The sequence below is a fragment of the Trichomycterus rosablanca genome, chromosome 1 (assembly GCF_030014385.1).
Source record: "Trichomycterus rosablanca isolate fTriRos1 chromosome 1, fTriRos1.hap1, whole genome shotgun sequence".
Lineage (NCBI taxonomy): Eukaryota > Metazoa > Chordata > Actinopteri > Siluriformes > Trichomycteridae > Trichomycterus > Trichomycterus rosablanca.
The window spans coordinates 80557820-80585809 of NC_085988.1; the positions used below are offsets into that span (position 1 = coordinate 80557820).

Here is a 27990-nt window from a genome sequence, read left to right on the forward strand (position 1 = left end):
TGTTGTTCAGATGGGTGGGACTAAGCCGGATGGGGTCTCTTTCTCATGAATGGTGCAATTACGACCTTTGCTGGCTGATTGATGGCGCCTGCACAGAGATGAGAAAAGAGTGCTCTCAGGGTGTGTCTCTCCGTACACAACGATGAGCTGCACTCGTCAAAGAGTAGGTAATAAGATGCATACGGCTGCTGCCCACGTGTCGGAAGAGGCGTGGGTTAGTTTCGTTCTCCTCAATCAGAGCGGGGCTCAGCATTGGTGGAGAGGAAGCATGACGCAATCGGGCAATTGGACGCGCTAAAAAGGGAGAAATGCATAAAGAAAATATGTATTTTTTAAAAAGTTAGTTGCCATGACTACAATGTCAATGGTTGCCACTTAAAGGCACAACTACTCGAGCCATCACAACAATCATACGTCTTTTAAGCTCTCGCAGGCCACATAAAATGACGTGGCGGGCTGGATTTGGCCCGTGGGCCTTGAGTTTGACACCCCTGCTCTAGGTCTAATTAATGCAGCATTAAAATATGCAACGATCAGTACCAAGAGTAAATACTGCAGTCCCTCACTAAAGCTATATCTAATCTTTCGTAAATATCTGGTTAGAAACAAACTGGACTGTCACCAAATCACACATTAGCAATGCATGTCCGGGTCTACGTCAACCACAAACCCTTTCCCTCTGTTTAGTGTAATTACTGTCCATAACTGTCTGAACTTCACTCAATAGGTGTTGAGTGGAAAATTCCCCACACTGAATAATTCAGCAGTCTTTACAAGGCTAATGGTGCTTATGTAAGAGCTGTACAGGACACATCCAGTCCAAACCCCTCTGACCTCTCCAGCAGAGATAAACATGTGCCTGGTGTGTTTATGTGTGTGTGTGTGTGTGTGTGTGTGTGTGTGTGTGTGTGTGTGACGTAAGTGTGTGTGTGTGTGTGTGTGTGTGTGATGTAAGTGTGTGGACAGAGGAGAGTCAAAAACACACTTCTGTTTCAGAAGCAGATGTGAGTGAGAGAGTTTTGGCTGTTGGTTGATCATTTACTTCAGGCAAGCAAAATAAATCAAAAAGCAGAATCCATGTACGGACAAAATACATTAAATGGCCAGAAGTATGTGGACGCCCGTTTTAATAGTTGAGTTTAAGTGTTTTGGCTTTTTAATATAAACTTTATTGAAACATATTTTCAGAACATTACATCAACATTACATTACAGGGCAGCTGTAGAAGGTTGCTGGTTCAAGCCCCACCACTGCCAGGTTGCCACTGTTGAGCCCTTGAGCAAAGACCTTAACTTTTAATATACTGTCACGTTACTGTAAGTCGCTTTGGATGAAAAGCGTCTGCTAAATGCTGAAAATGTAAATATAAATGTAAAGTATGTTAAGAAGTGCATAAAAAGACAAAACATCAGATTAAAGGCTGGTATATTAGAATTTCTAAAGCTTTACAACATGAAATGGTCTACTGGACTAGTAATTGAAAGGTTGCTGGTTCAAGCCCATCACTGCCAGGTTGCCACTGTTGTGCCTTTAAACAAGGCCCTTAACCCTCAGTTGTTTAAAAAATATACTGTCACAGTACTGTAAGTCGCTTTGGATAAAAGTGTCTGCTAAATGCTTTAAATGTACAGTATATATGTATGTTTTTGTTTAGCAAGTAAATAACAGGTACTGTTATCTGTTAACAACAGCTGGAAACAAACATACCTGGCCAGTAAAGTTGATTCTGATTCCAAATTTGATTCTGAGAAGAATGGCAATGGATGGGCACTCTGTCCATGTTGTTCCTGCCTTGCACCCAGTGCTTTCAGGTGAAACCGGACCAAGCCTGACCAGGAAAATAAAGCGGTTCATGACCATTTCAGTTTTGTTTTGTAGATTTGTAAGGGCGGTGTTAGCTCAGCGGTTAGGGTACTTCAGTAGAATCTGAAGGTTGTCGGTTCAGGCCCATCACAGCCAAGATGGCACTCAACCCTTAGTTGCTCAAATTGCATTTAATGATAAGTATGAGTCGATTTGGAGTGTGAAGCGTCTGCAACAGGCTGAAAGTGTTAAATGTGAATTACAAACTTTGTCCAGCAGATGTCGCTGTTTTACAACAAATAGCGCCTTGCAATGTTGCCTTTGAATTTATACATGCACTCCATAAACATTAAACGATATAATACACCTGCGGGGTATTATTTATACACCTAAACCTATTAATTAAATATTACGTAAAACAGTCGTAATGTTGTGAATAAAATATGTTAAATAGGTTTGGTGAAGTGTGGTACAACCCTTCCTGTCTAAACAGTGCAGCGTCAGGGTGTGACTTACAGGAGAAAATGAAATTGAAAGTATTTTGGGTTTCACTTCACTTCAAATCATGGCAGAAGCAGCTGGTGAGTAATACAATATAATACTTTATTATTAATATTATTATTATATTAGAACGTTTCATTCATGGTACCGATTTATAACATGTTTACCTGTTTATTATTTTTGCTCATTAATAAACTTCAGCTGAAAGGTAGAAATGAAAATAAAGAGTAGGACTATTTTTAGATCTGTGTGTGTTGGATTTATTACACAGGGTATCTCTAAGGTCTGGACACATAGGAAATATCACCAACTATAAATAACTACATGTTTACTAAAGTAAACTCACATACACCTTACATCACAGACAGTAGAAAACACATTGAAGATGTTATTGATTAATATTCTAATGAAATAAAATTTTAAAAATATGCATTTTGTCTGTGTCCAGACTTCAGGGACTTCCTGTACTTATCATAGTACTAGTCATGAGAGTTCTGCATGATCACATGTACTGTATACTGTCATTCATTGGTTAATCATTATCCTGACATAAATATACAGACATGTGCAACTGTGCAATAAATGTTACAGCTTTATAATCATACATGACTGCTGTCATGGGTCTGTGACGAATATGTCCAAATAGATAACACTGGGATTGAGATAACAATATATAACAGTGTCGAAATCTTACCAGAGTAAATACTGTGTGCTTTAAGTAACTTCATTTTTTGATTTATTGATTACTTTATTACACAATGACGTTACAATGTAGTACAGGAAAGAATAAAAAACAGTATTTATTAAAATTTATTAACAGTAAATATAAAAAAATCTATATAAGAAATATAATTATATAAAAAATAAGAATATAAGACGTCTAACAGAACAAAAAACTAAAGGGGGGTAGACTAAAAGGAAATAATAGAAACAGGTTATACTATATATAAACCAGGGGGGGCAGGTGCACTGGGGCCCATGGCGTGGGGGGGCCCTTCACGACATGAACTAAACCCCCCACCACCACCACACTGCCCCCCTCCATTGGCTGCACTCACCAGGTTGTTATTAGTATATTACAATATTAAAGTAAAATATTAAGTGAGTGAGTACCTTTAATTCACGCTGATCAGCATACAGCATTTATATATATATATTTACTGTATATACGTATATATGAAATTTGTTGAGGGGGCCAAAAAATTTTTTTTGCACTGGGGCCCATGAGCTCCTAGTTACACCACTGATATAAACAAAGAGTAAACAATACAGCAGTTACATATACAGTACAGCATCCGATAAAGTGTCCAGTGAAGATGTACAGTACAGTACACTGACTTCAAGTAAAAAATTGCAATGTGCAATCATTTTCTAACTAATATTTCTAATCTTAATATCCTACTGAACATTGCTACCTGTTTTCCCTTTATAGAATGGTGTATGAATTTAAAAGTGAAGAAACACCAACTTGAATGCACCTCCGCAATGTGATCCAGTCAGCAAGTGTGCTAACATTTCTAAAATAAAAAAACTAAAACTAAATAGATTATATGGCCGAGTATGTGGGCACAAAAGAGAATTTGCTTGGTCAGACACTGATCTTGAATCTGTCTATTTCCTTGGCTGCTCCTGTTAGGGGTCATCGGCGGATTGTGATCCGCATTATTGATTTGGCACAGTTTTTATGCCGGATGCCCTTCCTGACACAACCCTCCCTATTTATCTGGGCTTGGGACCGGCACTACAATGCACTGGTTTATGCATCCTAGCAGCCAGGTACCTATTGGACAATTCAGTGTCTCCAGTTAGCCTGGCTGCATGTTTTTGGACTATGGGAGGAAACCGGAGCTCCTGGAGGAAACCCACACAGACACGAGGAGAACATGCAAACTCTGCACAGAAAGGACCCGGACCGCCCCACCTAGGGATCAAACCCAGGACCTTCTTGCTGTGAGGCGACAGTGCTACCCACTTAGCCACCATGCCACCCAGACACTGATCTTGGACAACTGACTTATAATCAGCATTCTAATTCATCTCAGAAATGTGTAATAGGGTTGAAATCAGGGCAGTGTGCAGTCAACAAGAGTTTCTCTACACCAGACTCGTCATACGCTGTATTAATGGACCTCACTTTGTATTCAGAGACACATCTAGCATACAAATACACACACATACACCCACCCACACACACACACTATGGTTTACATGCAGACTATGCAGCATTTCCACACATACAGCATTTAATATTTATAAATACACATGTACATTACTTATACTGTGTACTTTTTTATTTTTAAGAGTTTTAAGTTACTATTGTTTTCTATACTGTTGCTACTACCTCTGCTGTAGAGATGCCATACAAAATGTCATTGTACCTGTGTATAGTGACAGTAAAGATTCTGTTCTATTTTATTCTAAATACCAACTAACATCCAGAAAAAAATCTAATGATGAAGTACAAGCCACATTTGTTGGTGCAGCAGTCTATTACTTTAGCCCACCACTAACGTATTAGAAGTATTAGACAGCCAGGCTTCTACACGGACATGTATGGCTATGTCTGAGGGGGATATGGCCGAAGCCCTGCAGTAGTTAGCCGCCCTGTGCTTCCCAGAGCGGCCCTGACAAGAATAAACCTTTTAATGCGAATAAACAAGCCTAAATTTAAATAAAGTTGAGTTTGCCGTGTTCTACATATTTATTTATATATTTATTTATTTATATTTATTTATTTAATTATTATATTTTGTTTGTTTTCAGTGTCTTATGTAAATTTGTTTGTATGATTGTTCCTCAAGAGGCTTTGCCTTTTGCCAGGCCGCCATTGTAAATAAGAAGCAGTTCTTAATGACTTGCCTGGTTAAATAAAGGTTAAATTAAAAAAAATAAAAAATAAATAACAACATGCTCCTCAGAATACAGACTACATAATTACAGTAGTCTGATCACTGCTTTTAACTGGACTTTTTTTTCTGATAGGTGACAGCAGTTCAGAGTTCAGCGATACTGACATCGATTCACAATCAGATGACGTTTCCAGCAATGACTCGGGCTCGGACTCAGGACTACCCAATCAGGTTTGACCAAATCTCATTTGCTGTATACTGATACACTGCCTGGCCAAAAAAAGGTCACCACCTGGATTTAACTAAGCAAATAGGTAAGAGCCTCCCATTGGATAATTACTGCATGGGTGGTTATGTTTCAGCTGGCAACAAGTTATTTAACCCTAACTGATGCAGTGAGTAGCTTCTCATTTGTTAAACAACCATGTGGAAAGATACATCCTGTGGTCGTGGAAAAGATGTTAATCTCTGCATCAGGCAGAGAAAACATCTAAGGAGAAGCTGAAACTACTAAAATCGGGTTAAGAACTGTCCAACGCATTATTAAAAAGTGGAGGGACAGTGGAGAAACATCATTTTCGAGGAAGGAATGTGGTCGGAAAAAAATCTTGACTGATGGTGATCGGCGATCACTTAAACGTTTGGTGAAATCAAATGATAGAAAAACTCCAGTAGAACTCAGGGATGTTTAATAGTGAAAGTAAGAACATTTCCACACGCACAATGCGAAGGGAACTCAAGGGATTGGGACTAAACAGCGGTGTAGCCTTAAGAAAACCACTTGTCAGTGAGGCTAACCGGCAAAAACGGCTTCAATTAGCTAGGGAGCATAAAGATTGGACTCTGGAGCAATGGAAGGTCATGTGGTCTGATGAGTTCAGATTAACCCTGTTCCAGAGTGATGGGTGCATCAGGGTAAGAAGAGAGGCGGCTGAAGTGATGCACCCATCATGCCTAGTGCCTACCGTACAAGCCTGTGGGGGCAGTGCTATGATCTGGGGTTGCAGCAGTTGGTCAGGTCTAGGTTCAGCAACGTTATGTGCCCAAAGAATGAGGTCAGCTGACTACCTGAATATACTGAACGACCAGGTTATTCCATCAATGGATCTTTTCTTCCCTGATGGCACGGGCATATTACAAGATGACGATGCCAGGATTCATCGGGCTCAGATTGTGAAAGAGTGCTTCAGGGAGCATGAGACATCATTTTCACACATGGATTGGCCACCACAGAGTCCAGACCTGAACCCCATTGAGAATCTTTGGGATGTGGTGGAGAAGACTTTGTGCAGTGGTCCAAATCTCCCATCATCAATACAAGAAACATTAATGCAACTGGACAGAAATAAATGTTGTGACATTGCAGAAGCTTGTGGAAACGATGACACAGCGAATGCGTGCGGTAATCAAAGCTAAAGGCGGTCCAACCAAATATTAGTGTGCGACCTTTTTTTTGGCCAGGCAGTGTTTTACATAAAAAGCAATGATTTGTCTCACTGGCTGAGGCCATTCATTCATTTATTCATTGTCAGTTTTACCACCGCTTTATCCTGGTCGGGGTCACTGGAAATCCTGAAGGAAAATGCCGGCCATTCTGTTTATGACCTAAAGCTCAAGCGTAGTTGGATTATGCAGCAGGAAAATAATCAAAGCACACAAGCAGATCGACCTCTGAATGGCTTAAAAGAAAGTCCTGACTGAATTCCATTGAGATGCTGTGGCAGGACCTTAAACCATCAGTTTATGTTCGAAAACCCTCCAGCACAGCCCAAATAAAACAATTCCACACAGAGAAGTGCAAAAGACTCATCATGGGTTATCGCAAATGTTTGATTGCGTTAGGTTTAGGGAGGCAATTTCATTTAAAGGTTGAGGGAGTTCCTCTTTGCTGCTGCATGTTTTGCAGACAGCAGGGCTGGACTTTTGTGATTGCCTCTGACGGGTCAAGAGAAGCAGTTGAAGACAGGACGCGCGGCTCGTTTTTGCTCAGGGCAGGGGGTACAGAAGTTGTAATCAGGGAATTGGACACGACTAAACTGGGAGGAACAAAGGGGATGGTGTAGAGAGGAAAATACAACAGCATTATGCGTGTAATTGTGAAAGGGATAAATGTATAGAGAAAATATATAAAAAAACACAGATGTTGAATCCTTCTTGATTCTCCTTGATATATTCTGTGTATCTATACTAAATATTATTAATAACAGTTTTATTTTTAATTTTTTACTTAGCGTCAGGTTTGCCGTTATTACAACAAAGGTCACTGCCGCTACGGCAAGAAATGTCGAAACCAGCATGTATGCAAATACTTTCTGAAAGACTCCTGTCAATACGGTGCCAACTGTCGCCTCTCGCACAACCTGAGCTCTTACGGGTCCAGTGAGCAGGAACGTGGAAGGAGGAGGAACGGCGGCAGGGGTCACAGAGGGCAGAGTCGCAGCTCCTCGTCTGGTACGTCAGGCTTGTGTCCATGTATTGTGTATACTGTTGAAGTCAAAAGTGTATATGCATTTGTACGGTACATGTACAGCATGATGGTTCTTTTTCTGTGACTGAGTATTTATGAGTTATGAATTTGTAGGGTTTTAAAAAATGTCAAATTTGACAAAATCTTGTGGGTCATAAATAGGGCCCTACCTAATTCACAAACCATGAAATGAGCCTTTTCCCATTTACTGTGAAATTCAAAATTTAAAGTTTGTGTTTAGCGATTTAACATTCATTATTCTGTGTGTCAGGGTTACTGGTTAATTTGCACCATGAGGCGATCCTAGCAATCCTACAGCAATTCAGTTAGCAATCAGTTAGTCAAAGTGTCCAAGGTGTTGAAGTCTAAAGCAGCTAAAAACACGACTCAGTTTGGAAAACTTCCAACCAATTCTGTGGACGCAGAGGGGTGTGTGTCACTTTTCTTAAAAAATCCATGAAATCTGTGATTTTTGAAAAACGAGATCCATGAAAGCACATTTTCCTGTGAATTTAGTAGGGCCCTAGTCATAAATATACATAAAACTTCTGCAATTGTTTATAACTTTGTGCCAAGGCCTTCACTTCAGCTAGTGACCTCTCTGTGCTTATATAAATAGGGATAGTTCAGCTGCACCGATTTTTAATGAAACATTACATGAAACACTCACTCACTTTCTTAACTGCTTATCCAATTAGGGTCGCAGGAGGGGTGCTGGAGCCTTTCCCAGCTTTTCAATGGGTGCAAGGCACACAGTAACACCCTGGACGGGGCGCCAGTCCATCACAGGACAGACACATACACACACATACACACACACAAATTCACCTATAGGGCAATTCAGTGTCTCCAATTAACCTGACTGCATGTTTTTTTGAACTGTGGGAGGAAACCCACATAGACACGGGGAGAACATGCAAACTTCGCACAGAAAGGACCTGGACCACCCCGCCTGGGAATCGAACCCAGGACCTTCTTGCTGTGAGGCGCCAGTGCTACCCACCGAGCCACCGTAACACCTATATTACATGAAACAATGGTCTTTTGTTTATTGGACTTCTCCCATATTTTAGGGGTCACCACATTGGATCATTTTGGTCAGCATACGGGATTCGTGATCTGGCACATTCTCTACGCCAGATGCCCTTCCTGACACACTGACACATGCATCTTTCACTGGCTAAGCTGTTTGACCATCCTTCCCACTCAGACATAGCCTTCATTTCTGTGTAGATGCCTGATCGGCTGATAGTTTGAATCTCCATGGTAGTGGGCTATCATAATTTGCTGATGATCTCTTTGCCAAGGTTAAAAAGAAAGGCTGAAATTTGTCTGGATGGTCAGATGCTCAAACTAAATTTCTGGAAAACTTGGGACATTTTATAAAATGTAATCTTTATTTAACTGACAAAAATAGAAAGAGTTGTTTAATGTTGTCACTGATCAATCTAATTGTATTTTGTATGTATGAACATTTTTAGAATTTGATGTCTGCAACACTCTCAAACAGTTTGGGACAGAGTCGTTTACCACTTCATGTAAAAGGCATAACCGCCTTGCTGCAAAACATGTATCAGGCTTTGTTTAAGGCCCAATAATGGCAGCTTGGCATGGGCAGGGCTTGAACTCCTAAACTCCCAGTCACTAGTCTGTTATCTTCACTGTTAAGCCAACACTGCAATGTCTAAGCATGCAAAAGCAACCACAAGCTAACCTAGTGAGTAAAAGCAGACCTAGCAAATGAAAGCAAAAGTAGCAAACAGAAGCTGATTTAGTACAACCTATAAACTATTTCTGTAACTTAATGTTAGCAGGTGGTATTTTCTGACTGACAAATGGTAAATAAGTGTTCTCATGTTACATTACACCAACATTCTTATCAGACCAGTCTGTCAAGCAAACTCAGCTGATGTGTAAACAGCTGTAGTCTCTGTTTTAGAACAAATATCTTTGAGATTTGATCTTTCTCTTTAATGTGTTTGTTTAGGACGGCACGATGGGTATGACTGTTGCCTCACAGCAACAAGGTCCTGGGTTTGATTCCCAGGTGAAGTGGTCCAGGTCCTTTCTGTGTGGAGTCTGCATGTTTTCCCAAGTGAGGTGAATTGGAGATACAAAATTGTCCATGACTGTGTTTGACATTAAAAATTTGAACTGACAGGACACTATTTGTTTTGAACTTAACAAAAGTGTAAAACATGACGTTAAAATCCTAATAAATAAATAATAAATAAATAACTCGTTTGTTTACCATTGTTCAGATAGTGAAACGGACAGCAGTAAGCCCTACAGATGGCAGTTGGATTTGGGAAACGGCTGGGAGGATGTAGCCAATGATCATATACTGGAGGCCCAGTACTCACGACCCAGTACTAACGGCATCAAGATCTTCAACACTCCCCGTGGGTATGTTTGCTAATCTTATGCTCTGTGCATTTTTTGAATATTCTATAACATATCATACTGGTTTGATAAAGGTGTTTACCTGGTATGTGTTATGAAGAAACACAAATCTGTGATGACCAGTTAATGCATATTATCAATGACAGATCTGTAAAATCTATAAAATGCTTTACTAAGTAATCGGGTAATTGGAGATGGTCAAAACTATTTGGACAACTCTCCTAGTTATTAATTTTAGGTACTAAAAATACCTGCACACCATATTATATTTATAGTCATCAAATCCACCAGTTGTGATTGGGGTAACTGGAAAACATTGACTGGGTAAAATCTGACCCAAATCCTGTATAGGACTTTAATAATAATGTACACTTCTGTAATTGCCATCATTTCTGGTTTGTTTCATTAACATTTTACATTTTTAAACTTAAGCTGACATCTACTAAGTATAGCTTCATGCTTCATTTTAAAACTTCGTACATTCTGTTTTTTTGTGTGTAGTGCTTTGTCTATCGACTTTACTAAGATGCGCATTCTGAAAAAGACCAACCTGCGGGTTAGACGTAAAGGTTCCCGCCACACTGAGTGGCTGTGGTATTACAGAGGCAACCACAGCTGGAACCAGTATGGAGAGAAGGTCAGTATGATGGAATAAAATACATTTTGTTGTCACAGTACAAGTAAGATTTGACAGCTGACCTTGAGTTTCAGCTTGAGCTTGTTGGACTCAAACCATTATGGGTGTTAAATAGAGAGGTGGGCATTAATACAGATCGCCAACCCGCCTTCCTGTTTGATGCTATGAATGCTTTTACTCTTGTGTAAGTCCTTTCGAAAATAATTTCAATTGTATCTGTATGAATTTGTACACATTTATGGCCAAGACGTTTCAATCTGCCCAAAAGGGTTCAATAGGGCTGAGGTCAGGACTCCACAGCATCTCATCAATCTTCACTATGGACACGCAGTCATGCCAGAACAGGAAAGGGATGGTTAAAAATAGATAATTGATATAATTGGATATAATTGATTTTATACACCTGTTATTACTTGGTGTGACTAAAACACCCAACCATAGTGATAATTAAGAGGAGTGACCACAGAATATGTAACAAGTCTCACTATTGTGCTCTTTCTGAAAGTGACACAATTTAAAAACTAAACTTTTATTACAATATTTCGCTTTAGGAGGCGCCCACATGGTGCATTTTTTGGATTCCTCTGTAACATAGCATACTGGTTTGATAAAGGTGTTTTACACACAAATCTGTGCTGGCCAGTTGGTGCTTTCATTAGTGACAGATTATGTGTCTTGACAAAGCTATCAAATGCTTTACTAGGCGCTCAGGTAATGCAGCCTCTGCTGGCTGGTTGATGGCACCTGCACAATGACAGAGGTTAACGGTACAAGTCTCACTATTGTGCTCTTTCTGGAAGTGACACAATTTAAAAACGAAACGTTTTATGAAAATATTTAGCTTTAGGAGGCGCCCAGGTGGCACAGCAGGATATTCCGCTAGCACACCAGCGCCAAGATTCCGAGCCCCTCGGTTTAGAACTCGGCGTTGCCACCGGTCAGCCGGGTGCCATCTAGTGGGCATAATTGGCAGTGCCTGCAGCAGACACTAATTGGCCACCGTGTCTGCTAGGGCGGATGACGGGACTATGTGCATGGGGACTTTATCTATCCTAATAGTAGTTCAGTGTTCAATGATGTACCAAACCAGTGAAGTGTTACACAGCGTGATCGCTGCTGGTACAAGCGATCTCCTGTACAGTTCCTTGTTACGGTGGAGCTGGAAGAGTCTGTTGCTGAAAATGCTCCGCTCTCTGACTAGCAGATCATGAAGGGGGTGTGATGAGTTGTCAAGTATGGTTGTTAGTTTGTTCAGTGACCTCCTTCCAACCACCAACTCGAAACTGTCAAGTGAGCAGCCCAAGACTGAGCCAGCCTTCCTGATCAGTTTGTTGAGTTTTTTTACATCCCTTGCTCTGATGCTGCCTCCCCAACACACAGCTGCAAAGAAGACAGCGCCCACAACAACAGACCTGTAAAAGATGGTCAACATTTTGTTGCACACATAAAAGGACCTGAGCTTTCTCAGATAATAGAGTCTGCTCATCCCATTCTTGTAAACAACCTCTGTGTTGGCCCTCCAATCCAGTCTGTTGTCAAGCCAGACACCCAAGTACTTGTAAGTGTCCACCAGTTCTACATTCTGACCCATTATGGTAACAGGTGCTTAAATAATAAGATATATATATATATATATATATATATATATATATACACTGCTCAAAAAAATAAAGGGAACACTAAAATAACACATTCTAGATCTCAATTAATGAAATATTCCAGTTGAAAATCTTTATTCATCACATAGTGGAATGCGTTGAGAACAAAACAACATAAAAATGATCAATGTAAATCAAAATTGTTATCCCATGGAGGTCTGGATTTGGAATCATACTCAAAATCAAAGTGGAAAATCCAATTACAGGCTGATCCAACTTTAGTGGAAATTCCTTAAGACAAGTTAAAATGAGGCTCAGTAGTGTGTGTGGCCTCCACGTACTTGTATGACCTCCCTACAATGCCTGGGCATGCTCCTGATGAGGCAGCGGATGTTCTTCTGAGGGATCTCCTCCCAGACCTGGATTAAAGCATCAGTCAACTCCTGGACAGTCTGTGGTGCAACGTGGCATTGGTGGATGATGTCCCAGATGTGCTCGATTGGATTCAGGTCTGGGGAACGGGCAGGCCAGTACATAGCATCAATGCCTTCATCATGCAGGAACTGCTGACACACTTTAGCCACATGAGGCCTAGCATTGTCATACATCAGAAGAAACCCAGGGCCCACTGCACCAGCATATGGTCTCACAGTGGGTCTGAGGATCTTATCCTGGTACCTAATAGCAGTTAGGGTACCCCTGGTTAGCCCATGGAGGGCTGTGCGGCCCTCCAATGAAATGCCTCCCCACACCATTACTGACCCACTGCCAAACCGGTCATGCTGGAGGATGTTGCAGGCAGCAGAACGTTCTCCACGGCGTCTCCAGACTCTGTCAAGTCTGTCACATGCTCACTGTGAACCTGCTCTCATCCGTCAAAAGCACAGGGCGCCAATGGCGAATCTGCCAATCTTGGTGTTCTCTGCCAAATGCCAATCGCCCTGCACGGTGTTGGGCTGTAAGCACAAGCCCCACTTGTGGACGTCGGGCCCTCATACCACCTTCATGGAGTCTGTTTCTGACAGTCTGAGCAGAAACATGGATATTAGTGGCCTGCTATATCATTTTGCAGGACTCTGACACTGCTCCTCCTGTTCCTCCTGGCACAAAGGAGGAGGTAGCGGTCCTGCTGCTGGTTTGTTGCCCTCCTACGGCCCCCTCCATGTCTCCTGGTGTATTGCCTGTCTCCTGGTATCTGCTTCATGCTCTGGACACTGTGCTGACAGACACAGCAAACCTTCTTTGCCACAGCTCGCATTGATGTGCCATCCTGGATGAGCTGCACTACCTGAGCAACTTCTGTGGGTTGTAGACACCGTCTCATGCTACCTCTAGCATGTGGAGGCCACACAAACTACTGAGCCTCATTTTAACTTGTCTTGAGAAGTTGGATCAGCCTGTAATTGGATTTTCCACTTTGATTTTGAGTATGATTCCAAATCCAGACCTCCATGGGATAATAATTTAGATTTACATTGATCAATTTTATGTTATTTTGTTCTCAATGCATTCCACTATGTGATGAATAAAGATTTTCAACTGGAATATTTCATTAATTGAGATCTAGGATGTGTTATTTTAGTGTTCCCTTTATTTTTTTGAGCAGTGTGTGTATGTATATATATATATATATATATATATATATATATATATATATATATATATATATATATATATATATATATATATATATATATATATATATACAGTGGGGTCAAAAAGTATTTAGTCAGCCACTGATTGTGCAAGTTCTCCTACTTAGAAAGATGAGAGAGGTCTGTAATTTTAATCATAGCTACACTTCAACTATGAGAGACAAAATGAGAAAAAAAAATCCAGGAAATCACATTGTAGGATTTTTAAAGAATTTATTTGTAAATTATGGTGGAAAATAAGTATTTGGTCAATAACAAACAAGCAAGATTTCTGGCTCTCACAGACCTGTAACTTCTTCTTTAAGAAGCTCTTCTGTCCTCCACTCGTTACCTGTATTAATGGCACCTGTTTGACCTCGTTATCTGTATAAAAGACACCTGTCCACAGCCTTAAACAGTCAGACTCCAAACTCAACCATGGCCAAGACCAAAGAGCTGTCGAAGGACACCAGGAAGAAAATTGTAGACCTGCACCAGGCTGGGAAGAGTAAATCTACAATAGGCAAGCAGGTTGGTGTGAATAAATCAACTGTGGGAGCAATTGTAAGAAAATGGAAGACATACAAGACCATTGATAATCTCCCTTGGGGTCAAGATCTCATCCCGTGGGGTCAAAATGATCATGAGAACGGTGAGCAAAAATCCCAGAACTACACGGAGGGACCTGATGAATGACCTGCAGAGAGCTGGGACCAAAGTAACAAAGGCTACCATCAGTATACACACTACGCCGAGAGGGACTCAAATCCTGCAGTGCCAGGCGTGTCCCCCTGCTTAAGCCAGTACATGTCCAGGTCCGTCTGATGTTTGCCAGAGAGCATATGGATGATCCAGAAGAGGATTGGGAGAATATCATGTGGTCAGATGAAACCAAAATGGAACTTTTTGGTAAAAACTCAACTCGTCGTGTTTGGAGGAAGAAGAAGAACCCAAGAACACCATACCTACTGTGAAGCATGGGGGTGGAAACATCATGCTTTGGAGCTGTTTTTCTGCAAAGGGGACAGGACGACTGATCCGTGTTAAGGGAAGAATGAACGGGGCCATGTATCGTGAGATTTTAAGCCAAAACCTCCTTCCATCAGTGAGAGCATTGAAGATGGAACGTGGCTGGGTCTTCCAGCATGACAATGATCCCAAACACACCGCTCGGGCAACGAAGGAGTGGCTCCGTAAAAAGCATTTCAAGGTCCTGGAGTGGCCTAGCCAGTCTCCAGACCTCAACCCCATAGAAAATTTGTGGAGTCCGTGTTGCCCAGCGACAGCCCCAAAACATCACTGCTCTAGAGGAGATCTGCATGGAGGAATGGGCCAAAATACCAGCTACAGTGTGTGCAAACCTGGTGAAGACTTACAGGAAACGTTTCACCTCTGTCATTGCCAACAAAGGTTATGTTACAAAGCATTGAGTTGAACTTTTGTTATTGACCAAATACTTATTTTCCACCATAATTTACAAATAAATTCTTTAAAAATCCTACAATGTGATTTCCTGGATTTTTTTTCCTCATTTTTTCTCTCATAGTTGAAGTGTAGCTATGATGAAAATTACAGACCTCTCTCATCTTTCTAAGTAGGAGAACTTGCACAATCAGTGGCTGACTAGGGCCAGTGATAGCTCAGTGGAAGCAGAAGGTTGCCGGTTCAAGCCCCGCCACCACCAAGTTGCCACTGTTGGGTCCCTGAGCAAGGCCCTTAACCCTCAATTGCTCATCGTGTTCAGGTCATTGTGTAAGTCGCTTTGGATAAAAGCGTCTGCTAAATGCTGAAAATGTAAATGTAAAATGACTACATACTTTTTGGCCCCACTGTATATATATATATATATATATATATATATATATATATATATATATATATATATATATATATACTGTATATATATATATATAGCTTTAGCTTTAACTATAGCAAGATATTTGAGCAAATTAAATTTGTGCTTGTGAAAAACAAACACGTGTTTGTGAATCGTTTTGTAGGATGTCAATGGTAAAGTCAGCTCCCTCAGTAGCTCCAGCCTGGAGACCGACTTCCAGCGGGACCGAAGGGGCTCTGTTCAGCTCACCGTCGACTCCACCACCTACGAGATAAAGTTCAGAGGTGTGTGTCGGGAAAGTGCACAAAAATATAAGTAAAAATGAAGTTTCTACAGTGTAACCTGTCGTTGTGTTTGTTTTATTAGAAATGTGTCAGGAAAACTTGTCCACCAATCACAAGAGGAGGATCAGAAGACGCCCTAAATTTGTTCCTCCTCAGAATGGAAGGTAAAGTTTGATCACAAGGGGTGCTAAAGATGCTCGCAACTGAAAGTTTTATTTCATTTATAATTTCATTTTTCTGTTTCAAACAATAACCTCAATGAAAACAATGATGGCTAAAGAGATATTTTAATTCTAAAGTGTAAATAATGCATTTAATGCACTCAGGTGGCACAGCGGTAAAACACGCTAGCACACCAGAGCTGACAGTTCGAACTCATCAAAACTCAGCTCAGCCATCTGGCTGGGCTGGGTGCCTACATGAACAACGATTGGCTGTTGTTTATATGGGTGAGAGCCGAATACGGACTCCTTAATGACTGAGGCAATTAGTCGGGGAATAATGCTGATCAGGGTGTGGCTTTCCGTACACAAAGCTGATCGGCATATGAACTCACTCTCTAAACTGTCCAGTATCAGAAACTCGGCCTTTAAGCTTTTATAACCCATACTGAAACTTTCCATACCACATCACAAACTACAAAGTCCAGGGTTTATTAGCGATAGTTCATCACAGCTGACTCCAGGGCTATATATTAAAGCACAGAGCACTGCTGGGTTTTTGCTATGGCAAGACACAGCCAGTCGAGCTATTTATTGTGTCGTACATTTTTGTTATTTGTTCATTTATTGTTATATATAATGTGAGAGCCTCTGTTTCTCCCACATACAGCTGGTAATAAACATCAGTATAACACAATAAGGTCAGGTTTAGAAGAGTTAAGGTGAAGCAGTGTTACAGATGGTTTGAAATATAGTCAAGTGGGTAGGATATATTAGGCAGCAAGTGAACATTTTATCCTCAAAGTTGATGTAAGAAGCAGGAAAAATGAACAAGCGTGAGGATTTGAGCAACGAGGGCCAAATTGTGATGGCTAGACGACTGGGTTAGAGCATCTCCAAAACTGCAGCTCTTGTGGGTCAGTGGTCAGTATCTATCAAAAGTGGTCCAAGGAAGGAACAGTGGTAAACAGGTGACAGGGTCATGGGCCGCCAAGGCTCATTAATGCACATGGGGAGCGAAGGCTGGCCCGTGTGGTCCGATCCAACAGACGAGCTACTGTAGCTCAAACTGCTGAAGAAGTTAATGCTGGTTCTGATAGAAAGGTTTCATGCTTCGACGGGTCAGGGCGGTTTTATCAGCAAAATGGGGACCAACACAATATTAGGAAGGTGGTCATAATGTTATGCCTGATCTGTGTAATAATATACAGCAAGAACAGAGGGTTTTGGGTATAAACTGTTGGTGTGAGATCCTGACACAGCATTTAAATAAGGTTAAAGTCAGGACTAGGCCACTTAAAACCTTAATTTTGTTCTATTAAAGCTACTTAAAGTAGGACTTGTTCTTATGTTTCAGAGTTTTGTCTCGCTGTATAATATAAATGAGCTCGAGCTCGGATTATTGACAAACCGGTAAAAACATCAGTGTTGCCCACATGCACATTTTAAATGCTAATATAACACATAAAGGTCAGGTTTAGAAGAGTTTAGGTGAAGTTATCTCAGAAAAGTTACTGATGGTTGAAATATTTTCAGTACTATATGTTTACAATAGAGAAACTATTATATTAAGTATCTTGGTCATTCCTGGGATTTGGTGCCTTTTGGACCTTAAAACTTTTTGAAAATGAAACCCTGTTTTAATTTGTTTTTCATGTTTTATTATAAAAAGGACATGTTATACTTTTCCAAACTAATATTGGTCATGCTAAATTACACATGCACCTCATATACACTGTGACGTCCACCCTGTTACGTATTAGGTTGTTACAGGGTGGACCATAACAGGGTGGACATTCTGACATAAAATTAGAGGGCGTAGTGTGTTCCTCAGCACAAGTTTTTCAAAAAAATGGGTCACAATAAGTAATAAGTAATAAACTATTTTTATGTATTTTCTCCCCTTTTTCTCCCTTTTACCATGTTCAATTGCCCGATTCCGCCATGCTTGCTCTTCACCAATGCCGATCCCTGCTCTGATTGAGGAGAACGAAGCTAACCCACGCCCCCTCTGACACGTGGGCAGCATGCCGTATGCATCTCATCACCTACACTTGGACAAGTGCAGTGAAGCTCAGCACTGTGTACGGAGAGACACACCCTGAGAGCACTCTTTTCTCGTCTCTGTGCAGGCGCCATCAATCAGTCAGCAGAAATCGTAGTTGCATTAGTTTTGAGAGAGACCCCATCTGGCTTAATCCCACCCCTATCTGAACAACAGGCCAATTGTTGTTGATGTGGCTGCTCAGCCCAACCGGTAAGCAGAGCTGAGATTCGATACGATGTATTCGAGATCCCATCTCTGGTTCCAGCGTGTTTTTACCGCTGCGCCACCTGAGCGGCCTGGAATAAACAAATTTTAATAGGTACATAAAAACAAAATAAACATGAACCAGATTGCCACCATTTTTGTTAATTAAGTATGTATTTTTTTGCGTTTTATGCATTGTTTGTATTGCCTGGGTCGCTGTAAAAATCTTGGACAAAACTGTAAGTCTCTCAAAAAAAACCCTGCACTAAATGTTGTATATGATAAAGTTTCTTTAATTAGTATATTTGTAAATAATGTAAAATTATGTTCATATGTATTATAAACATGTTAAATCTTTGTGTTCAGATTTAAATACTTCACTGTGTTTCTGCAGTGACTCGGTTCTCCTGACAAACTGCTTTTCTTACTTATTTAACAATCTCTCTCTGCAGAATAAAAATTGTGACGAAGATGTTAAAGGCCCTGAAGCCGTCTTCATCTAATCACACTCCGGTGTGGCAGTTCAGCGGAAGAGGAAATAACTGGCACAACTTTGTTCCGCGAGTAAGGTTTTATTTCACTCAAACACACATAAATATGCAAATTTACCAAGCGAGGACATTTACCCTGGTGACAGGTCCAGATTTTTAACATGCTAGATATTTTTCTTGAATCTGCAAGAGATCGGCGAGCCTCTACGATCGAGTTGTTCACAAATAACAATCGAGGGGTGATTTTCGAGCATTTAGCGAAAGTCGATTTGCCTCACTTCTCACGTGTGTTTTCGTGACAAAAACGTAGTTTGGGAGACCAGACAGACTCGTCTGAGATTCCTCCTGATGATAGATGGTGTAGTGTGTGACCCTCTATCACCGATCAGTCGTGTAGTGTAAAATACACAACGACTTAGAAGACTCCTGATTACAAGAGATCAAGTCGTGTAGCGTGAACTGTACAGCAATCTGAACACTCTGAATGTCGTGTAGTGTGAACTGTACAGCAATCTGAACACTCTGAATGTCGTGTAGTGTGAACTGTACAGAGATCTGAAGACTCTGAATGTCGTGTAGTGTGAACTGTACAGAGATCTGAAGACTCTGAATTAGGGCTGAAATGATTCCTCGAGAAACTCAAGTAATTCGATAACTAAAAATCATCGATTCAAATTTTTCACATCGAGGCGTCGTTTAATCCATACAGCTATATACAGCTCACGGTGTTTCACGCTGTGGGCAGGTGACGTGAAGAAGCCGAGGGCTGCATCCGAAATCTCATACTTAAACAGTACTTAACAGGACTTAATCCGGGTTCACGTACAGTTCAATAAATACATAGTGGACACGCTCGCAGCTCCTTCGTACTGTTCAGTATGAAAGTAAAGATTTGACATGAAGCCCAGATTAAAAATGTACAGTTTGTTTTAAGAGACATGTCTTATTTAATCTTATATGTATTTATTTTTGTTCTTTATTAAAGAAAAAGTGTGAACTTAGCTTTAGTTGCACCTTAAATCTTGTACAAACAGCCATTTTATGACTGGTTCTGTCATAAAAGCGTCTACAGTGCCAGTAGTTTCCTTTTATAGATAAACAGCTCAAAGGTACAAGCCAGACACCTGTGATGCTTCACTTGTACTAAATGTACAAAATGTGCAACGATCAGTATTCGAAGAAGGTTACATCCTTCAAATATAAAGTATGTTGTACATTTTATTTGTTTGATCCAATTAACATACAGTCAAGGACACTTTTACTTCATAAAATATAGAATGATTTGAATGAAAATAGATTCATGTAGCATCCGCAGTTTAAGAAGTACCAAGCAGGTCCTACAGGTTTTTGTTGTTTATGAAAAGCTGAAGGTATGTTAGAAATGCGGATGCAATTCCAGAAATGATCGAACGTGTCTGACTGAATTTTTCATTTCAAGCATTCACAGTTCCTGTAAGGTCTAAGGAAAAATATGTTACCCTTCCTTTTTGATACAGGGCGTAGCACCAAATTCTGGGCCCTATGCACAAGCAGTGCCCATGGGCCCCCTTACCCCAGTCCAGACTCCTTCTAGACTCCTCAAGGGCCCTCCCCCGACTTGGGGCCCTGGTAACTCAGTCCCACTTTTCACCCCACTACGACGCCCCTGTTGATACCTCACTCTCACTCACTCACTTTCTTAACCGCTTATCCAATTAGGGTCCCGTGCTGCTGTGTCTGATCCACTCATACCAGCACAACACACACTAACACACCACCACCATGTCAGTGTCACTGCAGTGCTGAGAATCATCCACCACCTAAATAATACCTGCTCTGTGGTGGTCCTGTGGGGGTCCTGACCATTGAAGAACAGGGTGAAAGCAGGATAAAAAAGTATGTAGAGAAACAGATAGACTACAGTCAGTAATTGTACAACCCCTGGCAAAAATTATGGAATCACCACTCTTGGAAGATGTTCTTTCAATTGTTTAATTTTGTAGAAAAAATAGAAATCACAGACATGCCACAAAACTATCATTTCTCAAACTGTCAACCCTCTGGCATTAAGAAACAATAAAAAAAGAAACAAATATAATAGTTGTGGTCAGTCACAATTGCTTTTTTTTAGATCAAGTAGAGGAAAAAAATATGGAATCACTCAAATCTGAGGAAAAAATTATGGAATCATTAGAAAACACTGCACCATTATTACTTTGTTGCACCACCTCTGGCTTTTATAATGGTTTAAACTCTATGAGGCATGGAGTTAACTAATGACAAACAGTATTCTTCATCAATCTGCCTTCAACTGTCTCTTGCTGTTGCCAGATCAGCTTTGCAGGTTGGAACCTTGTCATTGACCATTTTCTTCAATTTCCACCAGAGATTTTCAAATGGATTGAGATCTGGACTATTTGCAGGCCATGCCATTGACATTATATGTTTTCTTGAAGGAAAGTTTTCACGTCCTTTGCCCTATGGCAAGATGCATTATCATCTTGAAAAATGAAGTCATCATCACCAAACATCCTTTCAACTGATGGAATAAGAAAAGTGTCCAAAATTTCAATGTGGACTTTGGCATTTATTGAAGACCATCTCCCCTGTGCCTTTACCCGACATGCAGGCCCATATCATCAACAACTGTGGAAATTAACATGTTTTCTTTAGGCAGTTATCTTCATAAATTTCATTGGACAGACACCAAACAAAAGTTCCAGCATCATCACCTTGCCCAATGCAGATTCGCGATTCATCACTGAAGATCACTTTTATCCAGTCACCCACAGTCCACGATTGCTTTTCTTTAGCCTACTTTAACCTTGTTCTTTTCTTTTTAGGTGTTAATGGTGGCTTTTGTTTGGCTTTTCTGTATGTAAATCCCATTTCTTTTAGGTGATTTCTTACAGTTCAGTCACAGACATTGACTCCACTTTCCGGCCACTTGTTTCTCATTTGTTTTGTTGTGCATTTTCTGTTTTCAAGACATATTGCTTTGTTTTCTATCTTGATGCTTTGATGTCTTACTTGGTCTACCAGTATGCTTCCCTTTTACAACCTTCCCATTTTGTTTGTACTTGGTCCAGATTTTAAACACAGCTTACTGGGAACAACCAACATCTTTTGCGACATTCCACAATGATTTATCTTCTTGAAGGAGTTTTATAATCCTCTCATTTGTTTCAACTGACATATCTTGTGTTGGAACCATGATTCATGACAATCTGCTTTGTGCAACAGCTCTCCGAGGTGTGAGCACTCTTTTTAAACTGAAGAATAATTAGCAAATCTAATCTGCTGCAGATGTTTTGTTTTTAAACTGCAAATTACAGAGTGATTCCATAATTTTTTCCTCAGATTTGAGTGATTCCATATTTTTTTCCTCTACTTGATCTAAAAAAAGCAATTGTGACTGACCACAACTATTATATTTGTTTCTTTTTTTTATTGTTTCTTAATGCCAGAAGATTGACATTTTGAAAAATGATAGTTTTGTGGCATGTCTGTGATTTATTTTTTTTCTACAAAATTAAACAATTGACAGAACATCTTCCAAGAGTGGTGATTCCATAATTTTTGCCAGGGGTTGTAGAACTACAAAGTGCTTCTAAATGGTAAGTGGAGCTGATAAAATGGACAGTGAGTGTAGAAACAAGGAGGTGGTTTTAATGTTGTTTTAAAACACAGAAGCTTTTACCTTTGGGAAATCTGCCTTGATTGTTCAAGTCAGACTTAGCATTCTAAGCTAATTGCACCTGTCGTCAATAAAACACAACCATAAAACACATTTAGTTCAGACATCTGATTAATTATGAACTGTCGCTACATGTTTGTAGTTAAGGTGGATAACTTACTAAATCTCAGACAGAATCACTTTGGGCATTTTGAATCAACTGTGGTTGGTCAACATAGCAAAGCAGTTCTGCTGTTGATCGAAGATGCAAAATTACAGGTCAGAGTTAAAGCACATTGCCTCAAATTCCTTTAAAACTGATATCTGCGCAATAATAATCTTGTATTAAAATAAACTCATGTGACCGAGCCTTTACATTTAAGTGTAACAGTGTATGAATGTGCTTTACCAAAAATGGGTGGGTCTCACCCTTTCTGTTTTTCTCTTTAGAGTTGCTGTTCAATAACGAGTGCAGATATTGAGGCAGAGTACCAGCGTAATCCTCAGGGCACCATGGACTTTACCGTGAACAACAACGAGTATAAACTGGACTTCTCACGTATGTCTACAAAAGCAAACTTACTCTACACTGGTCTTGGTGTATGACAGCGTTTCACAATCTGATAAAAGGGACTGATGCAGTGACAAGGACAGTAAAGATGCCACTAACTCAGATAGAAGCAGAGGTTACACCCTCTTTACTGAGAGTGACAGGCACAGAGAGCAAGATTTTCTACTGGGACTGACAAATACTGAGGGCATACACTATATGGACAAAATTATTGGGACACCCCTTCTAATTTTAGAATTAAACCCAAACAGTTGCTATCAGATATAATAAATCAATGATATAAGGGAAATTATATGCTTCCAAGTCTGCAATAATGTTTTAGGGAAGGCCCTTTCCCCTGTGCACAATGCAACCTCTATAAAGACATGAAGAAACTCTCAGATTAAAGAAACTCCAGTGTCCTGCACAGAGCCCTGACCTCAGCCCCACTGAACAGCTTTTGAATGAACTGGAACATCAGCTGACCAACATCAGTGCCCAGCTGTACAAATGCTCTTTTGACTGAATGGGCACAAATTCCCAAAACGTAAACTTAATCTTGTGAGAGCCCTTTTCCTTTTTCCAAAAAAATATGAGATGTCTAACAAGCTCATGGTGTGGTGTCCAAACACTTTTGGTCATATAGTGCTCTTCCTTGCCCTGGGACTGACACCAAAGAAAGGCAACACCTCTTTCATTAGGCTTAACTGGAGGCCCCTAGTCACTGGAATAACTCACTGGTACAGAGGATACGACACCTTCTAGAGACTTACAGGAACATAGCCAGAGACAATACCTGCTTTACTGGGACTAAAGAGACAGAGGCCACTATGACTGACAGACACAGAGGCCATCAGGACTGTCAAGACAAGGGGATGATACCCCATACTAGAGCTGGGCGATTTTCACGATTAATTCGGTTAATTCGCATGAGCGTTTTCACCCGATGTTAGAATGTGACAATCGCGATTGTTTACATATATTTATACATATTACATATTTATATTTTCATTAAAATACCAACATGTCACGAGGCAGAAACTGACCAGACGCTCACGGAATATAAATCAGGGAAAGTTTAATATAAAAAGGGCAAAAACAGTGTACAAAATCAGGTAGAGTCCAAAACCAGAGGATAAACTAAACAGTAAACGGAAGACAACAAGGATCATACATGGTAACGGTTAGATTCAGTAATAAGAAACAGAGTTCAAATAAGATTCACTGAATCAAACACCGCCGAACTGAATCAAAACTCCGGAGTCGGTGAGCGAGATCAGGATTGGCTGACTGGGACATGTGACAGTCACGTGACAGTCCGTGAGAGCATGGGATTTGTAGTCCATATAGTTAGAAGCAGAACGTGCCCCCTCCATCCATCCCCCAATCAGAAGAGGACAAAAAAATTGGAAAAATTTTATATATTGAAATATATGTGTGGCCCATAGAAATATGTATGCTTATGTATGTAACATATATCATTATTTATACCTAGAAACATATATTACATTAAATATATGTATATATATATATATAGTGGCATCGTCGAGAAGGAAGGAGGCTTTTTTTAATGACATGAATGTTTGAAAATAAGCCTATTTTTATATACAGTGTATCACAAAAGTGAGTACACCCCTCACATTTCTGCAAATATTTCATTATATCTTTTCATGGAACAACACTATAGACATGAAACTTGGATATAACTTAGAGTAGTCAGTGTACAGCTTGTATAGCAGTGTAGATTTACTGTCTTCTGAAAATAACTCAACACACAGCCATTAATGTCTAAATAGCTGGCAACATAAGTGAGTACACCCCACAGTGAACATGTCCAAATTGTGCCCAAATGTGTCATTGTCCCTCCCTGGTGTCATGTGTCAAGGTCCCAGGTGTAAATGGGGAGCAGGGCTGTTAAATTTGGTGTTTTGGGTACAATTCTCTCATACTGGCCACTGGATATTCAACATGGCACCTCATGGCACCTCATGGCAAAGAACACTCTGAGGATGTGAGAAATAGAATTGTTGCTCTCCACAAAGATGGCCTGGGCTATAAGAAGATTGCTAACACCCTGAAACTGAGCTACAGCATGGTGGCCAAGGTCATACAGCGGTTTTCCAGGACAGGTTCCACTCGGAACAGGCTTCGCCAGGGTCGACCAAAGAAGTCGAGTCCACGTGTTCGGCATCATATCCAGAGGTTGGCTTTAAAAAATAGACACATGAGTGCTGCCAGCATTGCTGCAGAGGTTGAAGATGTGGGAGGTCAGCCTGTCAGTGCTCAGACCATACGCCACACACTGCATCAACTCGGTCTGCATGGTCGTCATCCCAGAAGGAAGCTGACGCACAAGAAAGCCCGCAAACAGTTTGCTGAAGACAAGCAGTCCAAGAACATGGATTACTGGAATGCCCTGTGGTCTGACGAGACCAAAATAAACTTGTTTGGCTCAGATGGTGTCCAGCATGTGTGGCGGCGCCCTGGTGAGAAGTACCAAGACAACTGTATCTTGCCTACAGTCAAGCATGGTGGTGGTAGCATCATGGTCTTGGGCTGCATGAGTGTTGCTGGCACTGGGGAGCTGCAGTTCATTGAGGGAAACATGAATTCCAACATGTACTGTGACATTCTGAAACAGAGCATGATCCCCTCCCTTCGAAAACTGGGCCTCATGGCAGTTTTCCAACAGGATAACGACCCCAAACACAACCTCCAAGATGACAACTGCCTTGCTGAGGAAGCTGAAGGTAAAGGTGATGGACTAAACCCAATTGAGCACCTGTGGCGCATCCTCAAGTGGAAGGTGGAGGAGTTCAAGGTGTCTAACATCCACCAGCTCCGTGATGTCATCATGGAGGAGTGAAGAGGATTCCAGTAGCAACCTGTGCAGCTCTGGTGAATTCCATGCCCAGGAGGGTTAAGGCAGTGCTGGATAATAATGGTGGTCACACAAAATATTGATACTTTGGGCACAATTTGGACATGTTCACTGTGGGGTGTACTCACTTATGTTGCCAGCCATTTAGACATTAATGGCTGTGTGTTGAGTTATTTTCAGAAGACAGTAAATCTACACTGCTATACAAGTTGTACACTGACTACTCTAAGTTATATCCAAGTTTTATTTCTATAGTGTTGTCCCATGAAAAGATATAATAAAATATTTGCAGAAATGTGAGGGGTGTACTCACTTTTGTGATACACTGTATGTTATGTTAATAAAACTGCATATATACATTTAATATTTATGCTAATATATATGGATACAACATACAGTATAATACCATATAAAAATTAATCCTATAGATATATTTAAAATATGTACATTCACACTTTTATTATGGGTATTTCATATATGGTATAAACTTACATTTACATATATTACATTTATCCAGAGGATACACGTATGTTATAATAATATTTCTCCATATGTGAAAAAAACATTGTTGATATAGGGGCATATATGTCATATATTACATTTCTGTGTGGGCACCTACTTTGACACACCTACTTTATTGAGATTTACAGGAAAAGAAGTCAAACCTACTTTACTGGTACTGACAGGCCTATAGGCCACCCCTATGTTTACTGGTACTGGCAGGCACGAGGATTTAACACGCCTGATTTAACAATATGGGACAACCAACACCCAAATTCTGGCCTCTGTGTCTGTCATTCTCAGAACAAAGGGTGTAAACTCTATTTATATCTTAGTGGGATCTTTACTCTCCTTGTCTTTTGATCAGATTGTAAAACACACATCCTTCATTAATACTGACTCTGACAGATGATACTTTTCTTTACAGTTTCTTTATTTGATCTTTATCTTGCAGAAATGATCCAAGTCAACCTCAACACCAGCATCGTTCGCAAAATTAAACGTGCGTAATATAGTAATGCAGATACACTCACTGCAGGTTTCAGCTGGTGCCAAAAAGAGGAACCACCGGTGATTGTGTGATGCTACACTTGTCTGTTTTTTATTTGCTTTCATTTCTTTTCTTTTTATGCCTTTTTCCCCCAATTTTCCTCCCAATATAGTCATATCCAATTATCTGATTTGTATTTCCAACTTTACTGCTGTGGACCTCCAGTTTTTGGGGGTTTTTTTATGCATTTTCTCCCCATTTTCCTCCCAATGTAACACTCAATTTAGTCTTCTGCTGCTGAGTGATACCCGATGGCATCCGAGAAGGACACGTCGCTAGACACGCCTCTTCCGACACGTGCACAGCCCTCCTCTTCTCGCCCCTGCATTCTGCACAGGTGTCTCTTCCGCCAGTCAGGGTCCTTACACAGCGTATGAAGACACACATTGTCTGGCCCCCACCCTGCAGATACAGTGGCCAATTAGTATCTGCTGCAGACACTGCCAGTTATGCCCGCCAGATGGCGCCCAGCCGACCGGTAGCAATGCCAAGTTTCAAACCGAGGAGTTCAGAATCTCGGTGCTGGTGTGCTAGCGGAATATCCTGCTGCGCCATTGGACCTCTGACATGTGTGCAGTGACCAACCACTTCTTTGTAAAGGGTGCATAATAGAAAAGGGGAAAATTGCAATATATTAGCATTTTCTGTAATTTTAGTTGTATTACAAGTTTATTAAAGCAATAAGCCACGAGAGGCTGTGCGTTACTGTGATTTTAGCTCGGGAAATGAAAACTTCTTAAAACTTCTTTCCCGTGCTAAAATCATAGCAGGCTCGCTGTTAAGTGTTGGAAAGATTTCTTTGGTTTCAGAATTACAAGGCTTATACAGTTTATCCATGTTTAATAAAGCCTGTAATGTTGTATTCAGTAAACTCAATAAAACAAAGAGCTTTGGCTTGTTTGGACTATGTTTATGTTTTATGGGATGGGAGTCCAGA

General features: G+C 40.6%; 1 protein-coding gene across 1 annotated transcript; it reads left to right on the forward strand.

The window, feature by feature from the left end:
* The first annotated feature begins 2359 nt into the window (after positions 1–2359).
* Positions 2360–27951, forward strand: si:ch211-244b2.4 (uncharacterized protein LOC541512 homolog). Its single transcript, XM_062996533.1, has 10 exons — positions 2360–2384; positions 5287–5384; positions 7385–7604; positions 9882–10026; positions 10525–10660; positions 15893–16013; positions 16096–16177; positions 18878–18989; positions 23022–23130; positions 26958–27951. The coding sequence occupies exons 1-10, from the start codon at positions 2369–2371 to the stop codon at positions 27011–27013; spliced, it is 1095 nt and encodes a 364-aa protein (XP_062852603.1). The 5' UTR covers positions 2360–2368; the 3' UTR covers positions 27014–27951.
* The last annotated feature ends 39 nt before the right edge of the window (positions 27952–27990 follow it).

What these genes read in the sequence shown, in the direction of transcription:
- si:ch211-244b2.4 (XM_062996533.1), top strand. An exon ending in GGAACCAGTATGGAGAGAAG is followed by an intron (nt 10,661 to 15,892) that starts GTCAGTATGATG and finishes ATCGTTTTGTAG; the next exon opens with GATGTCAATGGTAAAGTCAG. An exon ending in GGCACAACTTTGTTCCGCGA is followed by an intron (nt 18,990 to 23,021) that starts GTAAGGTTTTAT and finishes TTTTCTCTTTAG; the next exon opens with AGTTGCTGTTCAATAACGAG.